We start from the raw sequence: 18,902 nt of genomic DNA, 5'->3' as shown, positions 1-18,902 counted from the left end.
AGGGTTGGATAGGATGTTAAGGGCAGGGGCAGCTCACACTGAACCATGTCACCCAGGACTCCATTCAACCTGGCCTTGAACACTGCCAGGGATGAAGCATTCACATTGCCCAAGGAACCCGAAGAATGGGTTCCTTGAGCAATCCATTCCAGTGCCCTACCACCCTCACAGTAAAGAACTTCCTTACATCTAACCTAAACCTAAACTTCCTGTTTAAGTTTGAACCCGTAAGTCTGCTCTCTTGAAGTCCAAGGCAGTGAGCTTGCTGCATGCTCTTCTCACTGACCTGAGGATCTTGAACTCGACCATCTCACGACAGCTACAGCTCAGGCTTCCCTGGAGCATCAAATTTCCTACTAACAGATCTTCTGAGGAACCTCAGGATGCTTTTGCCTTCCTCACTCTTGGAAATCTGGCTCCTTAAACCCCTCATGCTCCCCACCCCTGTTATTTACTCTACCTTTTCACAGCTTACCTGACAGACTCCTGGTAAGTCTGTTGAATGCCCCAGAGATGGAGCAGACTTGCTTGGTCAGAGCTGGGATTCACCACTCTTGCATGTTCAGCTGTTAGCATTCATGGGTTGGGAGTGAGTGCTACGAGGCCATTTCCATCAGCTGCATGGGATCCCTCCACACAGGAAAAGCCTGTAGAAGAGAACTGCAGGCATTCTGCTCAGAAAGCCTGAGAGTATGGGGGATATTTGCCTTTTCTAATCTCAGTTTATACCTATCCTTTAGGAAAAAAAAAAAGAAAAAAGTCTGGCTTTGCTGAGAATCAAGGCAGCTATCGTATTAGGAAAAGATCAATGAGAGCAACAGTAGAAAGTATCACAAGCTGCTTTTTTCCCTAAGTATCATCCTATCCACTCTGCCTAGAATGAGAGGAGTCCTCTAAAAAACACCCAGCAAATTATGTAGAGACATATTACATATGTGCCGGAGGCAGAAAGAAGCTCTATGAGCAAATCACCTGCTCCACCTGCAACTTGGATTTCAGATCCTCTGTCTTTCACATGACTGATTATGTACGCAGCCTTAGTGGAGTCTTGTGATATAATGGTTAATGTTGAAATGTCACACATCTATTGTCTGAGAACTATGTTACCATAATACTGAGGAATAGGCTTAGCTTGCCTTGAATTACCTGGCTTTATGTGTTTGGGGACCTCTCTACACACCTGATCAGAGAATTACCCCCAGGTCAGAACTATTTCTATAGGGCTGAAATCTTGTATGTCACAGCATTGGACCATGGAGCTCAAATGCAGCCTCTGTCACCTGCACAGTGACTTCCCATGAATCCATGTTGCAGAGATTTAGGACATTTTAACCCTACAAAAATAGCAATCAGCTAGGAGACAGGAAAGTGTTCTCATGCTATAAGGGGAAACTCTAGCACAGAATGACTGAAAAGATACTAAGCTCTTAGCCTGGGTTTCAGATCTTTTGCATCCCAACACCTTCAATGAGCTAACTCCATTGCTGTACCCATTAACATGTCTGCACAAATACATTCCTATGATCAATCATACAAATAAATATTTGGCTGGCTTTCTAATTCCCAGCTTATTTTTAAAACCAATCATAACAATTAATCTCTGAAGAGCAAATGACTCCCAAATCCCAAGTAGCCATACAAGGAAAATGTTCCAGACAACTGACACATATATAGCACCTTTTGAAATTCCCACAGCCTTTGTTTTGGGAATGTTTAACTACTCATGAAAACAAATTCCTATAAAAACAAGGTATTTTTAAATTCCAGTTTGCAAGCATTTCCTGAGCTGCAACTTGTTGTGCACAGCCAGCAGCTTTTCCAAACAATTTTATATTGTGAACCAAAGTAACAACCTTCAAACAATCCCCAGTTCACCTACGTGTTTGGACATAAACACTCCATATAAATACACATTATGAATTCCTGCTGTAAAAGTGACTTCATTTAGCTTCTGCATTTTGAATACTGCAGTGGAAATACTAGACTGTCACCGTCTACTAGTGACTTATTTGTTCCAGTCTCACTTGCTGAGTTGCAGAAACTTAGCTGCTTTCTTTTCCTAAAGTTGAAATACTTTTTGAGCTCACAATGATACATTCTTTTTTTAGCAGTCCCACCATCTAATGTATTAGGCCTCGCTGAAGTTCATAAATAATGATGCTCTCACCCCACTTGCTGAGCTTGCTGTGTTCTGCTGTTGCTGTGTTGAAACCTGAGGAACACCCATACAGTATCTGGCAGAATAGCAAAGAATGTCCTGTGCAATGCCTAAGAGTAATATCTCTGCTGATTTGCCAGGACTCCCAGTGCTGCTGGTCATTAATCTTTCTCAGCTGAAAACAGATGGGGCTATTAGGCAGGCTGGAGTAATGGGAGAAACTGGCAAGATAGAGAAGGAAATGCATTATCTTCTGGATAGAATTGCATGTAAAAATGAGAACATTAAAAATGTATTTTTCATATTTAATTGGACAATGTATGATTATACCTACCAGAAAATAATGTGCAATGTGTTTTGTGCAGGGCATTTATAAAACTGTTCAGCTGTGCTAGGGCCTTATTTCCCCTCTGGAGAGGAACAGTAGCTACAGTTCTGACAAAGTTTTTGTGCTTTTTGCTGTTAACACAGGGCTTACTCTGTTGCACCAGCTACTGCAAGTAACACTGCAAAATAGCTCTGTTTGTTGCAGTAAAAGAAAAATGCAGTTTATGATTTACATACAAATCACATGACGCCTACCAGGTAAAAAACGAGCACTTTAGGAATCATGTCAGCATATGGGATATGAAGTCTAACAAAAGTGATGGAACTGCAAGTACAGCTGCTAATTCCTTTGTATCACAGAGACCAAGATGATGATTAAAAATAGTAAAAAAAAAACCCAAAACAAATTATGAAGTGGAACCAGATTGCTGACACAGGAAACAAGAAAGGCTGTAAGGAATTACTAACAGTAGGACTTGGAAAAAACCCGTTATGGATACTAAGGACTAGTCAGAATAAAGAAAGACATTTTCTAGGTCTGCCAGGTAGGCAAGTGGTAGATGACTCAGCCAGGAAATGACAGCATGGAAGCTACAGCCAAACATTTGAAGGTATATACTGTGACAACAGAGAGAAATAATGGAAACTTACTAGAAGGCTACAATAAGGCATTAAATAAAGGCAAGTGCTTTGCCCAAAACTTAAACTTGCAAAGCTTGTTCTATCAAAGGGAGAAGCATGAAAACAAAAATAGAAGACTGGGTGCCAGCCCGCAGATTGTTATTTGGAATAATAATTATGTCTGAAATGTGGTGGGATGTCAGAAGGTGCTGGGAAATAAATACACATTTCAGGCTCTGGAACTGAAAAGTTTGCAGTGACTCATACACGTCAATGTTTTTGGGTGAAGGGGGAAAAGGGAGCCACAGAACAAAACACGTCAAGGTAAGAGCCCAAATTAGAAGAACAAAAGAATTTTGTAAGATTTTATTTCTGATCCCTTGACCAGAAAAAGGGCAGCATTTAGGAAAGGTAAAGAGGAAAATACAAACCTACAATAATAGGCTGATGTTTGATATAAAAAATTTAAAACAAAACCCCTTTTTCCTTTTAAAGAACCAGTAGCCCTAAATAAAAAGAAAAGAAAAACTGAAATCCTCAGACTGAAAATGGAAAAGGCTTATCAATGGCCATGGTGTATGGTATCCCCTCAGATAAATGGAAGATGAGGACAAGGAAATGCTGGTATGACTAAACTGGAAATTTTAGAAGTTATTCAGGCCAAATAAGAAAACTTTAGAGAATGGAAATCAGAATTTTGTAAACCTGAAAAGAAAGTATGTAATAGTTAAGATGGAGTTTGAGCAAACTAAGAGGGAATCTGAAGAGCAAATCGTAGGAAGTTAAAACTGAAAATACACATTTGCTCAGTACACCAAAAGCAGAAAACCGGACATAACTGGAAGGCCACCCCAAATAGTAAGTAGAAGAAACAATTAAAGACAATAAGGACATTGCCAAGAATCTAAATGATTTATTTGCATCAGTCTTCACCAGGGAGGGTGCTGGAGTGAAAACTAAATGAAAGACTCACACTTTCCAAATACTAAAGATAAGGAGATTGAAGACTCAAGAGAGAAGTTGGTGGAACAAATCAATAAATCAAAGGCATTAAGTTACCAGGTTTATCTGATATTTCTTGAAGATTTCAGGAGAAAACTGAGAATTAAGTAACAAAGTTGCTATCAAATAGTTACTACAGCAGAGGACTGGAAGACAGTCAGTGTTATAACTGAGTTGGGGACTTCTGTTGTTGTCAGTGGTGATTTTTTCGTGGTATTGGAGGAGCCCTGGCAGTTACAGACAGATACGTAATTCTAATTTGCTATCATGTAAAATGGCTGAAATGTGTTAAAAAAACCCAAGCCTCACACTTCCCTAATTATGAACCACATAGACCAACACGACGTGACAGATACAAGTCAGTACAGTGTCTATAAAGGTAAAAAAAAGGGGCTCTTCGAACCTACTAGCAATCTTTGAGCTGGTTACACCAGCCAGCACACCTAAGCCTACCCAGAACGTTCCATGACTTGCTATGCAGACAGGCAAATAGCAAATGATTATCTCCCTGTTCCCCCCCATCTACATCATCTCATGACCACTGAGGAGAAAATAATGTTCATGTTGATAATGGCACATCAAAACAACATAGAGGCCCATGCTACAGGTTATGCTGCTGCAGGACAATCCAGTCCACCCTTGGGCAACATTGTTAAGCCAAGGAAAAACATACATCTGGAAATGAAAGTTTCTAATATATATGAAACATAATGATGGTCACTCTGAAGCTCTGATTGGAGATTTTATGTAGGGACAACTGGTGTTAGGCTCTCTCAGGATCAACTTTTGACATCCTTCTGCACATTAGCTAATGAACAGGCCCCTGTGCTACAGGGTTCTCATTCTCAATATGCACAGCGACTTTGGCCCTTAATGGTGAGTAATATAGGTCATAGGTAGTTAAGATTTTGGTGTTTTTAAGAGAACATATTTTAGCCAGGACTGAGCACTCATTTCACTTCTTCCCAGCTCTTCCCATTTTTTTTTTTATGTAAATCTTTCCACAAAGCCATTAAGAACAGAAGAGAAGCACTTTGGAAAATTATGCAGTGATGTATTCTTATGCAGCCAACACTCCCAGGGGAAAAAGTGAAAATTACACACAGCCTCCCGCCCCTTTTTATTTCTTGTCAAAGTTGCCTTTTTTGGCTTTTCTTACATATACACAGCATGATGAACTGATATTTGTAGTTTAAATGTCTGGTTTAACCACGTGGTTTCCACTGTAACAGAAAGCTCTCACGAAATGTCAGGTTAGAAATAAAACCAAGCCCTAGAGAGAGGAGGTGGGGAGGAAAAGTAGAAGGTCCAGTGGCTGAAAAACAAAAGGGGAAAAAACTGAGCAGAACACAATGTGGATCCATTTCCCAACTCAGGCAGTGGTATTGGTACCGTGGTTATATGGGGATCTGGGGTAAGGAGACAGACACATTTCTCACTGAGTTGTTTCTGCTTTCTCTATTAACATTGCAACAGAAATTACAAATAGCCCTGCAAGGGGTAGTGCATTAAACCTCATCTCTGCATCCCATGTAAACACAACATTAATACTGAAGAATAAAGAAAATGGTAAAAAGTCCAGTGTCTTGTTTTCTGCATTTTGCTTGTTAGGTTTCCTGTCCGCCCACCAGCATATTCCTGTGTGTACCAAAGTTGTGAACTTGACCAGCCCACGTTCAAGCAAACACTCACACTCAGATTTCCCAACACATTCTTTTCTCCCCCTCGAATGGGGAGTTTATTCCTAACAGTTCTGCTCCGTTTAATTATAAACTCCTTTAACGAAGTAGTTCTGAGACCTTGCAGCAGGCAGCAGGAGAGCACCAAGGCTACTAGTTGCTGTGTTTATATTCCCTTCTCATCAGAGAAATCCACTTAAAGCCCAAGGCCCAATGCCTTCACAGATGGGCATGCACTGAAATAAGCCTACAAATCAATATCCCCCCCGGCACAATGTGCCTCATAGGCAAAATCCAATTCTTGCCTAAAAAAGGATAAAGAGTTTCAGCCAGGCCCTTTATTTTGTGAGACACACACGAACAAGTTGCTCTGGTGAAAACAAACCTTACACTGACAAGTTTTGTTCATGTTCTGGCAGAGCCTACTCGTCTTCTTTATGGGACCACCAGAACTGAAGATGGGAAAGAAACACAAGGGAGACATTTCCTTGGCAAGGAAAGGAGCAGCATTTAGGACTGGGGAAAAGGCGGGGTGGGGTATAGGGAATTTTCCTGATAAAACAACTAATTTGAGAGTAGAAGACCAACTGGTATCATGTATACATCTAAGCCAGTTAACACACCTTCCCTGGAGTGCAGTACTATAGAAGCGTCCCCTTTGTTTTCAAGGCTAATTCAGACCTTTGGCTCATCCTGCATTAACAAGGTCATCCATGGTAACAGGGCCCCTGTGAAAGTTCACAGGTGAGAGTTCCCTTTTAGAGTAGTGCAGATTTGAAATTCACAGGACAGCGACCCGAAGATCTTCCTTTACAGATAAAAAGCATGTCAAGTTATTAAATAGCAACATGAAATCCTATATTCTTAAGGTCTGTCTTTGCTCTGCAGTTAACAGAGCAAGAGTGCTTTCCCAGCCCCAGCCCAGTCCCCAGCTCCAGTCGGCATGGCGGGCGCGTGGCCGGCTCCTCTCGCTGACACGTCATGAATGCTAAAGCTGAAAGGCCTGGGGTAGTCGGGGAAGAGACGAATGAGCATAGTTCGAAGACATCTCACTTCAAATTTCTACTGTTAGAACTGCCAAGTATGATATAAAACCAGAAAGTATTTCTCAGTTCGAAGTTTGAAGACCCCAAACATTGAGCGGCTCCTCCCTCCGGTGTCCCTATTTCCCTCACACGGGCTCTGCTGTGCTAGCTGTTGCTCTCTGCCGTGAGATATTTGAGGGCTGCAAAGCCGTAGTGGCGTGACATATCCTGCTGGAACTCCTCCTTCAGGGTCTTGAGACAAATGCGGTATTGCTTGTTGGAGCGAAACTTGGTGATGTCGAAGCTGGGGGCGTGCGGCATGTGGATCATGTAGGCATTGGGCAGCACCGTGAACTCGTACTCCTGGGGGAGAAAGACACTGGCTGTGAGGATGTCCCCGAGCCCCCCTGCGACACATCTCTGCCATACCTCCACAGTCATACATGCTCCGTCACACAATAGTGCAGTGTGAGTCTCAGAAATTACAAACTCATACAGATAAGACAAATAAGCCTTCTTTTTAAAGTTGATTTTGCTTGGTTTTATGAAAGATATACTTTATATTTTAAATATTTTACTCCATATAAGCCAAATAATGGGGAAATGGTACAAAAGGCAGGCCTGAAGGCCCTCTACTCTGCTCTTGTGAGACCTCACCTGGAGCACTGTTTTCAGTTCTGGTGTCCCCAACATAAGAACATGGAGCTGTTGGAGCAAGTCCAGAGGAGGGACACAACAATGATCAGGGGACTGGAGAACCTCCCGTATGAAGATAGGCTGAGAAAGTTGGGGCTGTGCAGCCTGGAGAAGTGAAGCTGTGTGGAGACCTCATAGCAGCCTTCCAGTACCTGAAGGGGGCCTATAGGGATGATGTGGAGGGTCTTGTCAGCAGGGACTATGGTGACAGGACAAGGGGTAATAGGTTCAAACTTAAACAGGGGAGATTTAGGTTAGATATTAGGAAGAAATCCTTTACTGTGAGAGTGGTGAGGCACCGGAACAGGCTGCCCAGGGAAGCTGTTAGTGGAACAAACATGATCAACCCAGAAAAGACTGAAAGCTGCTGGGTTACAATGCTACCAGAAACCAAGTGTTTAAGCAACACAGCTCAAAATAAAGCCCAAATAAAATGGAAAAAAGTGAGCAGAATGAAATGTGGAGCTATATCCCAACTCAGGCAGTGATACTGGTGACCCTGAAGTATAGCTAAGGCTGCAGTACCTTCCCAGAGACACCTATGAAACAGCAGCATGTACTAGACAGCTAGGAGCAGATGCAGCTGTATGGCTGCTCCTTTCTTATTATGGGAATGCCTCTTCCCTGCCAGACAGTGCTGAAGTAGCAAATCTTTGTGCCAGATTACAATGCTGTCATATATGGGAATAGGCCCCTCTGAGTTTCTGTTTGGGGTGATGAATGTACAGCAAGAGCAAAATAATCATGATGCTCACAGGCAGAACTTATTTAGCTGGAAAACACTTGGAATTAATGGGGAGCTAAATGCAAAATAAAAGGCTGTCATGATGGAGTGAGGAGAGCTGATAAACTACAAACTATAAAATATGTCTTTACAAGACCTTAAAACTAACAGAGCTGAAGCTGCAGAGAAAGACCCATTCCCCTCCTACAATCTTTGCTCTCTGTTTGCATCTCAAGTCCGTAATCCTGCAGTTCAGGGACTGTCTATGCTCTGTAGTGTAAACTGTCCAGCACAGCAATGCTCCCATCCTTCTGAAAATCCTTCAGGCACCTACAGCCTTCCAAAAACTTGTATGAGTCTACTGCTAATAAGCCTCTTTGAAAGATGCTGGGCTAGCGTCCTGGCAAAAGGGATGCTCACAGTCTAGTTCCACAGTCACTAGACGAACAGGGAAAGGCTTCCTAATGATCCTACTCTATTACATATAAACATTTATGGACAAAGCAATGCACTTGCAGGAACCTCTGTGCCTAACTCACAGGTTATAAATTCTTTAGATGAACGCTGTCATTATCGATGTGTTTGGACAGCATCCAGCTCTGTGGACATCTACATGCCTCCAGAATAATAATGATGCTTATTTTGTCACAGTGTGCTGCTCTGAAGGATGGCAGTGGCACAGGCCCTTGGTAAGGAAAATGAAACAGTCCTCTTGACAGACACTGCAGTTGTGAGGAGCAGTGAAATAATTCAATTGAGAAGCTCCTCTGCCTGCTGGTAATGAAACCAGCCAAGTGGCTGGCAGCAACCTGATCCGTGGACACCCTGAAGCAGAGGAATGCCATACGGGGATGTAGCTATGTGATTCCAGATCCTCTCCAGGCTGATTCTGTGGGAGAACAGGCCAACATCCATGTTGCTACCCATGATGGAAATTAAGCTTCTTTTCAATGTGAGAATGTTTCTAAGGCTGGAAGAGTGAGAAAACCAATTCCCCAGAGTTAGCTCCAACTCAATGGCTTTTTAAAATATCTGCATGATGAACAACTTTGCAAAATGTTCCATTTTCTCACGTGCAAATCTGTGTGCTGGGCAAACATCTCTGAACGGAAGAGTTAAATTGTGAGTGCTAGATGAGAGCTGCCAGTGGGAACATAAAGCCTTGTTACCCAGATTAACAAATAATATATCATTACCCTAGCACTCTCCACAACTGATGGTTAAATGATTAGTGTTTGGAAAGTGCATTGAAAAATTAAAGTGCTATAGCAGAGCGAAGTGTTATTATTAATGATAATATAAGGGGCCTTTTTTTTCTAGTCTGCCATAATTTTTTTTCACAACATAAGTAGGTACAAATTCCTTGGGAATGCCCTTCTACAAACAGGGCAAATGGCTGCCAGCACAAGGTGACCATGTGGTTTTGTAAGCAGTAGAAAATATGCCTCCCACAAACATGCCTGCACACAAATAGCCCACACCTCAGATGCAATTTCCCAGTATCTTACTGTATGCCTTGTGCTGCTCTGCTTCACATAAACTGTTAAGAGTTGAGCAGAGAAGGATCAGCTCTCTTCCAGATTCATAGCAGAAGCTACCATAGGAGGATATAGATGGCCAAACCCCATGTTTTTTGGTTAGCATGAAATGTTACTATTTCAAAAACTAGGTTTGAAACCAAACAAACCCCCCCCAAACAAATCCCAAACTATAAAGAAATGCTGTAACAAATACTGCTGATTACCACATTATATTGTTAGCTTCACATTCAAGGGCAGTAGTGAGATGCAAACCCTGCCATTTCAGTAAGGAGTAGCAGCACCAGGCTCTCATGGAGCCATAGTCACTGCCAGACCCTAAGATCTAGGTCAGTGACAGGGACTGAGAGCTCTAGTGCTAATCTGAGACTCTCAAGCTTTCTCTGCATCATCCTTACTCTTAAATATTTTGCCCAACAACTTCATCCCAAGTCACAGATACAAAAGGGAGGTAGCCCAAGGATCAAGTAGCTAGATCCTCTAGAGGCTGCTCCACAGCCAGAGACTTTTGAAATGCAAAGTCCTTGGCTTTGCAGAGATGCGCTGCAAATTCAGGCCAGAAATGGAAGAAGCTTGCCTTGGATTCAATTTGAGATTGCTTTTTGAATTCTAAATTAGCATCTGGGACTCACTAACCCCAGTTTAACTGAAAAAACTTCCAGCTAAGTCTGCGGATCCCCTAGCAGGTTATACGACTCGCAATATGTGCTGCAGTGCTCAGGCACACTGCTGGGCAGGAGGTGGACACTGCAGGGACTGTGCCACTTCAAAACAACTTTCTCAGTACTGACAATTAAACTCACTTAGGCTTAGCTCTGCTTCTAATGCTTGACAAGGACTAAGCTGAGTGTTCCCAACTCAAGAGGCACTCATTCAGGAGCTCAATAAGGCCAGATGAGTACTTTGGTGATGCAAAGCCTGAAGCCTTTCTACAGAGCACTGATTTCATTTTAACAACCCTCCTGCCTAGCCGCTGGGTGAGATATGCAGGCGCCGTCTCCTCACCTGTGCATCCAGTTCCATGATGTGAGCTACTTTGTTCCAGCCAAATCCAACAAACCTCCTGTCATACTCTGGGCAGTCCTTCCTCACAACAACGTATGGCTCAAAGTCTGCTTCCCACTCGACACGGTAGGGGGTGGTGGCTGTTCGCCACTTGGCAAAGTTCGTTGGCGCATGCCCTTTCGTCCAGACGTGATACCTTAAACAGACATAAATGGCACGGATGCGGGGAGGCAATTAGATAGAATGCATCTTGGCGAGGCAACAAAATGTTACTTGTTAGATGAAACGCTCAGAAATAAGGACATTAGCATACAGTTCACATCATCATTTTTAAGACAGAGCGGAGGCAATTTCTAGGACTATTTCCAGCACGCTTCCCAGAGCCTCTATGTACTCAATGCTTAAACGCATCTAGTTGGTGAAGGATAGTGTGAAAACACTACCTAATGCTAATGTGAGAAACAATTACAAAGTACGCAGGCAGCTCATCTGCACTACAAAGTGCTGTGGCTTGTACCTAGCAACCAAGTAGCTGTATCAGTGCTTTAAAATCAGTGTGAAAGTCTGCAGCTCAGATAAGGTCCCTAAAATTAGCTATTTCCTTCTACACTACACTGACATTCACTATTTGTTTTATATGCAATTTTTTAATTTGTATGAGAGACACCTGCAGCTCCGGATAGATGTTCTGTTTTATTAGTTACTGTGATTATGATGGCGGGAGCCAAAGTGCATAATTAAATGAATAAGTAAAATATTACATAAAAGCTTTCTATTGTGCTTTCTACACTGTGGGGAGTACCCATGTGATCCTTAGTAAGGTAATCAATTTGATTTACAGAAAAAGATCCTTTTATACTTCGCTAATCTTGTTTAGGTCACAGCAGGTCTCTTCCAAGCACAGCTTGAATGCACCCCATTAGTGCCAGGGTCAATGACTCTCTCACCCACTTCTTCTTCTTACACTTTCCAAAAATCAATGAGACGGGTTCTTTCTGCAGATGTATAGATTAAATAATGAAAGAAAGGCATAGCTGGCCATCTGTACTACAGTGCTCAGAGACGTGTAACAGAAGAGGCAAAACAAACACCCTGCCAATTCATAATGTAAGGTACACTGAATTCACAGGGATGATTTGCACTAGAAGTGTTGCGATTCGAGCATTAAATCTTTTCAGAATTAGGACCTGAGGTAATGTTTCAACCCCAGAAATTCTCGTAACACTGGGAGTCATTCCTAAAAGCAGGGATGCAAAATCACACCCAGGAGTTTTCACTAGGACTGTATATTTGTATGGCTTGTAACAGGAAAAACAGAGGTGTTGACTACTCTTGTTCAGGGGCAGTCAGGAAGGTAGAATAATTAGTATAGCAGCAGGGTCCCAAGTTATGTATGGCCCTTCGAAGGCTGCATTTCTAAACTGTAAACAGGTTGCATCACTTTCAGTTATCTGGCTCAAGGACCTGGGAAAACAGTCCTTCTGTATGAAAAGAAAATAACGGTGAATTAATTCTCCAGAGATTATTAGAAGAGAGTGCCAAATTCACAAAGATGCTTACAATGCTTAATGCCCTTTGCAATCATCTCCAAAAAGCCTACCTCTTTTCTTGGTCTCTTGGAAACGAGTGGGTAACCCACCTAGTCACTAATGGAAAGCTATCTATGCCAGAAAAAAAAATATTATCACAATGTGGGGTTTAAAATTATATGGGATTGTGGAGGATGCTTTATCTTCCAAAATCCTACCTCCAGCATTTTGAAATTAATTATGGCAATAATAATAATGACTACTAAACACTTCCAAAGTGATTTGTATCTTCAAAGCCCCGTACAAACTTCAGTTAATTGAGAGATCCCTGCAGAGAAGCAGTCAAGTGCTGCTGTTGTTCTAGTAACACTCCAACTGATTTAAACAGGATGCCAGCCATAAAACCCAGCAATTTCTTTCCACCATGTTTAGGGATATCAGTGTAAGCTGCTACAGAAGCTCAGGTATAATCACTGTGAGTCGAGGGAGCTGACCAGCAGGGAAAAAAAATTGGGAAGAGACAGGGAGGGGAAAATACGGAAATGAGATTGAAGAGATGAAACAAAGTAGAAAGGAAGGAATAGACCTGATTATACCAAACAAAATAATACCAGAGATGATCGACTTGCCTCTTCAGAGTGACAGATGTACTGCAGGGAAAGAGGAAGACAAAAGGATGGCTAAGGTCAGGATGAAGAGAAAAATGAGTACATGTTGCTCAAATGAGGTGTGTGCACATTAATTCTAAAGGAATAATTAGACCAGAAACAAGAATTGTGAGGGTTCAGGATTCCATAAGTATCTGTACATACAATACAGACAAGTCTACATATATACATACACACATATAATCTGCTGGAGGTGGATCATGGCAAATGGCTGATCATTAAATGACATGTACTGCACAGTAAGATATGCAGAGACCATTACATGGGTGTCCATACAGAGGAAGTTACTATAAAAGAGCGAGTAATTTCCAACAGACTTTACTCTCAGAGATGCAGCCGTGGGACGTGGTTCACTGTCTGCACTGGTCTTCCATCTCACAGGACAAATTAATAAATCTGATTTTCCTGCTCAGGCCCTTGTCACTCAAGATTTAAATATTCATCAAATTTTAAGGCTGCACTCACTGACTCCCAGAACTTCCTGAAAATTGTGAACAATGTATCTTTCACTACCACTGGCAATTTTGGCAAATCCAAAAAAGTAATCTGACCTCAGGAAAGTGCTGATGAATTTGTTTTCTATGGTTTATGGAAAACAACTGGAAAAAAACATACCCACCGCTTTGATCAAATGTTTCATCTTAAACAAAGCTAGGAAGCTGGCACAGAGCAACCTGCTTCTGTGGAGGGTTTCCACACAGCACACCTTGCAAGCCACAGATGCTCACATCTTCCCTTTTCTCCTGATGGTGACTGGGGGATGTAATTGAGAACCTTTTTGTACTTCTTAGCTGCCCAGAGCTAGGAAAGGTCACCATTTGGAAAAGAGGTGGCAAAAGCAATTTCAGTGAGGAAAAGATTGTAATCTACCATGTGGCACGAGGGACTGGGATGCTGCAGGCACTTTCAGCAATCACTGCCACAGCAGCCCTCCCCAACTCACTCCCACCCGCTCAGCCTCAAATTGCAGCGTTATTACAGCACCTTGAACGTGGAGGTGGAAATTCTCAGCCCAGATCACAGCTGCTTTGTGGCTGTTGATAGATTTGAGCAATGAAATGAGCCAAAGCAAACTTGGGAAGCATTTGCAAATTGTGTCCTACATTAATAAGAACACCAGCTACAGACCGCATGTCCTTCAGTTCTTATTTAACCTTGCTTTGGCAAAACTCCCAATGATGTTAAAGACAGTTTTGCCTAAGTGAGACTTAAGAAAGGACATGCAAATCTGTCTGTGTACGTAACATGCCAACATGCTGTATAGCTTGAGGATAAAATCTGTAGTGGAAGCCCAGTGCTGTGCAAGTTGAAAATTTGATTGTTGGTGGAATGCAGCATCTGAAAATCCTGAGGGTGTTATTTTCCACTGGAAGGATATTTTTCTTTCAGCTATGGGGGAAACAGTCATTTCATAGAACATAGTCGCTCTGTCAACAAATCTCTTGTTAATTTGTATGTCTTTGACTGTTAAAGAATGATGGAAGAGTGAATGGCTCTTGCTTTATCAGTATTCTTAAGTAATTTTCCAGAGAGAGGCATGCCTCAAGTTTCTATTTCAAGTCGGTCACTGGTAGAGGCAGTGTCAGGATTGTTTTCAGGCTCACCAGGGTGTTTGCTATGCGGCCAAATGAGGGAAGGGTGGCTGCTGCAAAAAGAGGTGTGTGATACACACAATGGGAGTGTGAGGAAAGCTATAAAGAGAAGGATAGGAAAGGTGATACAGAGCTCCACTGGACATGGATAATACCTAGCTTTTTCAGAGTTTTTATCTCTAGATCTCAAAATACTGTAAAAAGGAGAGGTGAACATTGTTACCTGCATTTCAGAGATGGAGAACAGAGATGTAAGAAAATGAACTGATTCGTGTACCACCTCCCAGCAGGGCAGTAGTGGAGCTGGGAAGAGAACGCACATCTCCTAAGCCCCCTCTCTGTGCAACATCATAAGGCCATATTGTACTCTTCCCATCACTGCGATGCTTTACAAATGTCTGCTAATCAGACCTTACCCCACACACACCCAAGAGACAGTTAACACTGGTAGTTGCATTTTAAAACCAAAGAGTCTGGCAGATAATAGAAGGGACTTGTTCACAGCCATAAAAGGTGCCTGCTTCAGAGAGGAGCTCCAAATTTAGGTGTTCCTCACTTCTCAGCTTCTAGTCAGAGTACACTTTTACCTCTGCATTGAGAAACTCTAGCTATCTAAGCAGCTGTTCCACACTTTGAAAGAGCACATGGCAAGCCTGCATTTGTTTTTTCCCATAACTCAGTAAGGAAGTGAACAAACCAGCAGAGAAAAATTATTTTTGGTCACATGAGGGATCTCTTTAGAGATCATGATCACACATTCAACAAAAGTACTTTCCACTACCTGAAAGTGAAGAGGGTTCCCATGTCCAGCATAGAGAGCAGCTCTGCTTTTGACTTGGGGAAGGACAGGCGGTAGCGTAGGGTCTCAAAAGCAGGTACAATCAGAGCTTTCTTGGTGTTAGCCAGGTCGAGCTGGATGACGGACTTCCTGGCAAAGAGAAACAACAAATAAAGCAGGAAAATTGTAAACAGAGCAAATCGCTTGGCTTTTCAAAATAAAGCACAGAGAATGGGCAGTTTGATACCATAAATGTAACTATAGCCTGTATTTTTCCCACAGGTGCTACTTTTGAGCAGGAAGAACGACAGAGTTCAAAAAGAACTTGTGTGTTTGACTGATCAATGATGCACTGCATGTTCAGGGGTGCACAGGACTAAACTAGCACTCTAAGCACAGCCAACTGACCACCCCTTTGAGAGAAACATAGCTGAATATTAATACATATATGGGAAAGAGCTGCTTAGTCAATGCAGCTCTAAAAAAAATGGGATTTATTCAGGATTCAGTGGGATTTCACAAGATGAGGAGCTGGAAAGTTTGACTGCACCTCAGTCTAGTTCTTCTCTGTGCTAAGCTGTGCCATCATACTTGCTTTTTACCTCTGCTTTAGAGCTCTGTCTGTCCTGCAAGGGGAGTGTTACCTTAACATTACTATAGACCAGATATTTGCTCTCATGAACACTATTATTTGTAAAAGTACTTTTTATTATCTTTTATAGCAGTGCCCAAATTTAGTTCCATCTGTGCCTTCGCCTGTCAAACTTTCTATATAACCTAACATCCTTGTACTTTTCATGGGGTGACAGTCCCTTCTTCCACAGGTGGTAAGTTCTCTTTTTTTTCATGAGTTCAAGCAATATCTCCTTGGTCAGCCAGGCTGGTCTCTTTCTCGCTGGTTTGGTTTCCAGTACATAGGGACTGCCTGCTCCTGTGCCATAAGGATTTCATTCTCGAAGAGTGTCCAGCCTTCCTGGACCCTTTGTCCTTCAGTAATGTTTCCAAAGGAAATATGCTAAGCACCATCCTAAACAGGCCAGTCAGCCCTCTGGAAATCTAAGGGGGAGGTTTTGCTGACCTTCTTCCTGATTTTTCCAAGGATTGAAAATAGAATCATTTCATGACTGCTTTGCCCAAGATGGTCTCCAACCATCACATCACCCACCAGTCCTTCTCTGTGAAGAGCAGATCTAGCCAGGCATCTTCCCTAGTTGGCTCACTAACCAGCTGGGTCAGGAAGTTATTTTACACACCCTCCAAGAACCTCCTAGATTGTTTCTTCTCTTCTGTGTTGTACTTCCAGCAAACATCTGGCAGACTAAGGCCTCCAAGAGAACAAGGGCAAGGGATGATGAAACTTCTACTTGTTTGAAGAATACTTTATCCATAGCTTTATCCTGGCTGGGTGGTCTATAAGAGACTCCTATTTGCTTGGATATTTGCTTGGTTGGCCTCCCCCTGATCTTTACCCACAAACATTCGGCATTCTCACTCACAGCATTGAGCTCAAGGCAGTCGATGCACTCCCTGACAGACAACACAACCCCACCACCTCTTTTTTCCTTGCCTATCCCTTCTGAAGAGCCTGTAGCCTCCCATTGCAGCACTCCAATCATGTGAAGCATTCCACCACATTTCTGTGATGGCGATTATGTCATGATTTCCCTGCTGCACAATGGCTTCCAGCTCCTCCTGTTTGTCACCCACACTGTGGGTATTGGCATAAATGCATTTAAATTGCCCTGTGGATGTGGACTCCAACAGCAGCACGCTATCCCCTAGATCACGTCTAGTGTGCCTGGTGTTATCCCTTTCCCCCTTTGAAACTAGTTTGAAGCCCTTTCTATAAGCCCTGCCAGCTCCTGGGCTAAAATCCTTTTCCCACTTTGGGACAGGCATACCCCATCTGCTGCCTGCAGGCCTGGTGCTGTAAAAACTAACCCATGGTCAAAACCCCCAACATTCTGACTCTGACACCAGTCATGGAGCCAGGAATTGGTGATCTTATGGCCTGCCTGCCAGAGGTATTCAGCCTGTTCTTTCCTAACAAACTAAAACCCAAAGAAAAAGAAGTTACTTTTCCACCCCCAAACTAAATTTTACTATGCTTGTCATTAGAAATAACTCTGTCTCAATTTTCCTTTCATTATCTTCATATTTCATACGAGAAATATGCCTCTCTCTCCTTGTCAAAGTCAGTTCCCTTTAACAGGACTCACTGTCCTGATTTTTATGTTACTGCAACAAGCAATCAAGGACAATGTTGACAAGCAGCAAAAGCTCTGCAGCGTTATAAAATGAAGGAATTGGGTTCACTGTCATAATAACAGAAGAACCAAACAAACCACTTTTCTTGGCCCAGAATATCTAAAATTCATTTATATTGCTATCAGAGAAAAAGAAGAGGAGCAGGGCTATTTAATAAATCCTGAAGTTCAGAGAATTCACACCACCCTATAGTCCTGTTCTATAAAAAGAAGTCTGTTCTCAGCACCTTACTGTAAAGTTTGCATTGTTTAAAGAAGCCATGCTACATTCCAGTAAACTTTTCACAACTGAAGGATTTTAACAGCATCTTATAACTTTTTTGTACTTTCTTCACTACCTTCTCTCTCACCACTCCTTCATAGTCAGCCTCCATGACCTTCCAGAATCATTGAGTAGTGCCAGCATCTAGTCTTTATGATGCTGTTAATGTTTCTCCCCCTTCACACCTTCTCTGAGAGCAGGGGACACTGACATAGTTTCTCTTTCAACATCTCAGGCTTTCTGATCTCTGCAATCTATCAGACTTGAGTGGTGAAGCTTTGGGGATTCAGTTCTAGGAAGGAGCAAGTAACATTTGCAGTGATGCTCACCCTTTGGGCTCTGCAAGGAAATAGCAGCTTCCATTTATGGCTGTTACTGTCTCTTTGTTTGATGGGGAGCTCAAAAGTCCCAGGCAAAAATGAAGTCCTTGATGTGCTTGGCACTGTCAAGAAGGAAGAGACAATCCTGTCCAGCAGTGTTCATAGTCTGAAGCTGAACAAAGCTGAACCAGGTACAGGTACTGTTGTGGTTTAAACCCAGCTGGTAACTCAGGACCACCACACAGCAGTTCACTCATCCCTCCATTTCCTCCAGCCCCAGGAGGCATGGGGAGGAGAATAGAAGAATGTAAACCCCATGGGTTGAGATGAGAACAGTCCAGTAACTACAATAAAGTATAGTGGTAATAGAAAGAATACCAGCAATAACAATAGGAAACAAGAGAAGAAATGAAAGCTCAGAAACCACAGGTGATGCACAATATAATTGCTCACCACTCACTGACTGATACCCAGCCCAAACCAAGCAGCGACCAGTCCCTTCTGGGTGACTCCCCCCAGTTTATATACTGGGCATGATGTGCTGTGGTATGGAATATCCCTTTGGCTAGGTTGGGTCAGGTGTCCTGGCTGTGCTCACTCCTGGCTTCTTGTGCCCTTCTCACAGGTAGAGCATGAGACTGAAAAGTCCTTGACCAGCATAAGCATTACTTAGCAACAGTTAAAACATCAGTGTGTTATTAGCATTGTTCT

The 18,902-nt window shown here is 42.5% G+C and overlaps 1 protein-coding gene across 4 annotated transcripts in view; it reads right to left on the bottom strand.

Annotated features, from left to right (window-relative positions):
- Positions 1-3,995: 3,995 nt before the first annotated feature.
- LARGE1 (LARGE xylosyl- and glucuronyltransferase 1) overlaps positions 3,996-18,902 on the bottom strand; it is a 277,081-nt gene continuing 262,174 nt past the window's right edge. For all 4 annotated transcript variants that reach the window (XM_062602676.1, XM_062602675.1, XM_062602678.1 and 1 more), the window contains 3 exons: positions 15,346-15,492; positions 10,776-10,971; positions 3,996-7,175 (listed from right to left, as the gene is read on the bottom strand). In XM_062602676.1, coding sequence (XP_062458660.1) covers positions 6,978-7,175; positions 10,776-10,971; positions 15,346-15,492 — 541 coding nt within the window. In that variant the 3' untranslated portion in view covers positions 3,996-6,977. The remainder of the gene's footprint in view (positions 7,176-10,775; positions 10,972-15,345; positions 15,493-18,902) is intronic.

This window comes from Pezoporus occidentalis, unplaced genomic scaffold (assembly GCF_034315485.1).
Source record: "Pezoporus occidentalis ecotype Australia unplaced genomic scaffold, CSIRO_AGI_Poc_V1 ctg78, whole genome shotgun sequence".
NCBI lineage: Eukaryota > Metazoa > Chordata > Aves > Psittaciformes > Psittacidae > Pezoporus > Pezoporus occidentalis.
Note: the sequence above shows the minus strand (reverse complement) of the source record. Positions and strands in the feature narration are given on the sequence as shown.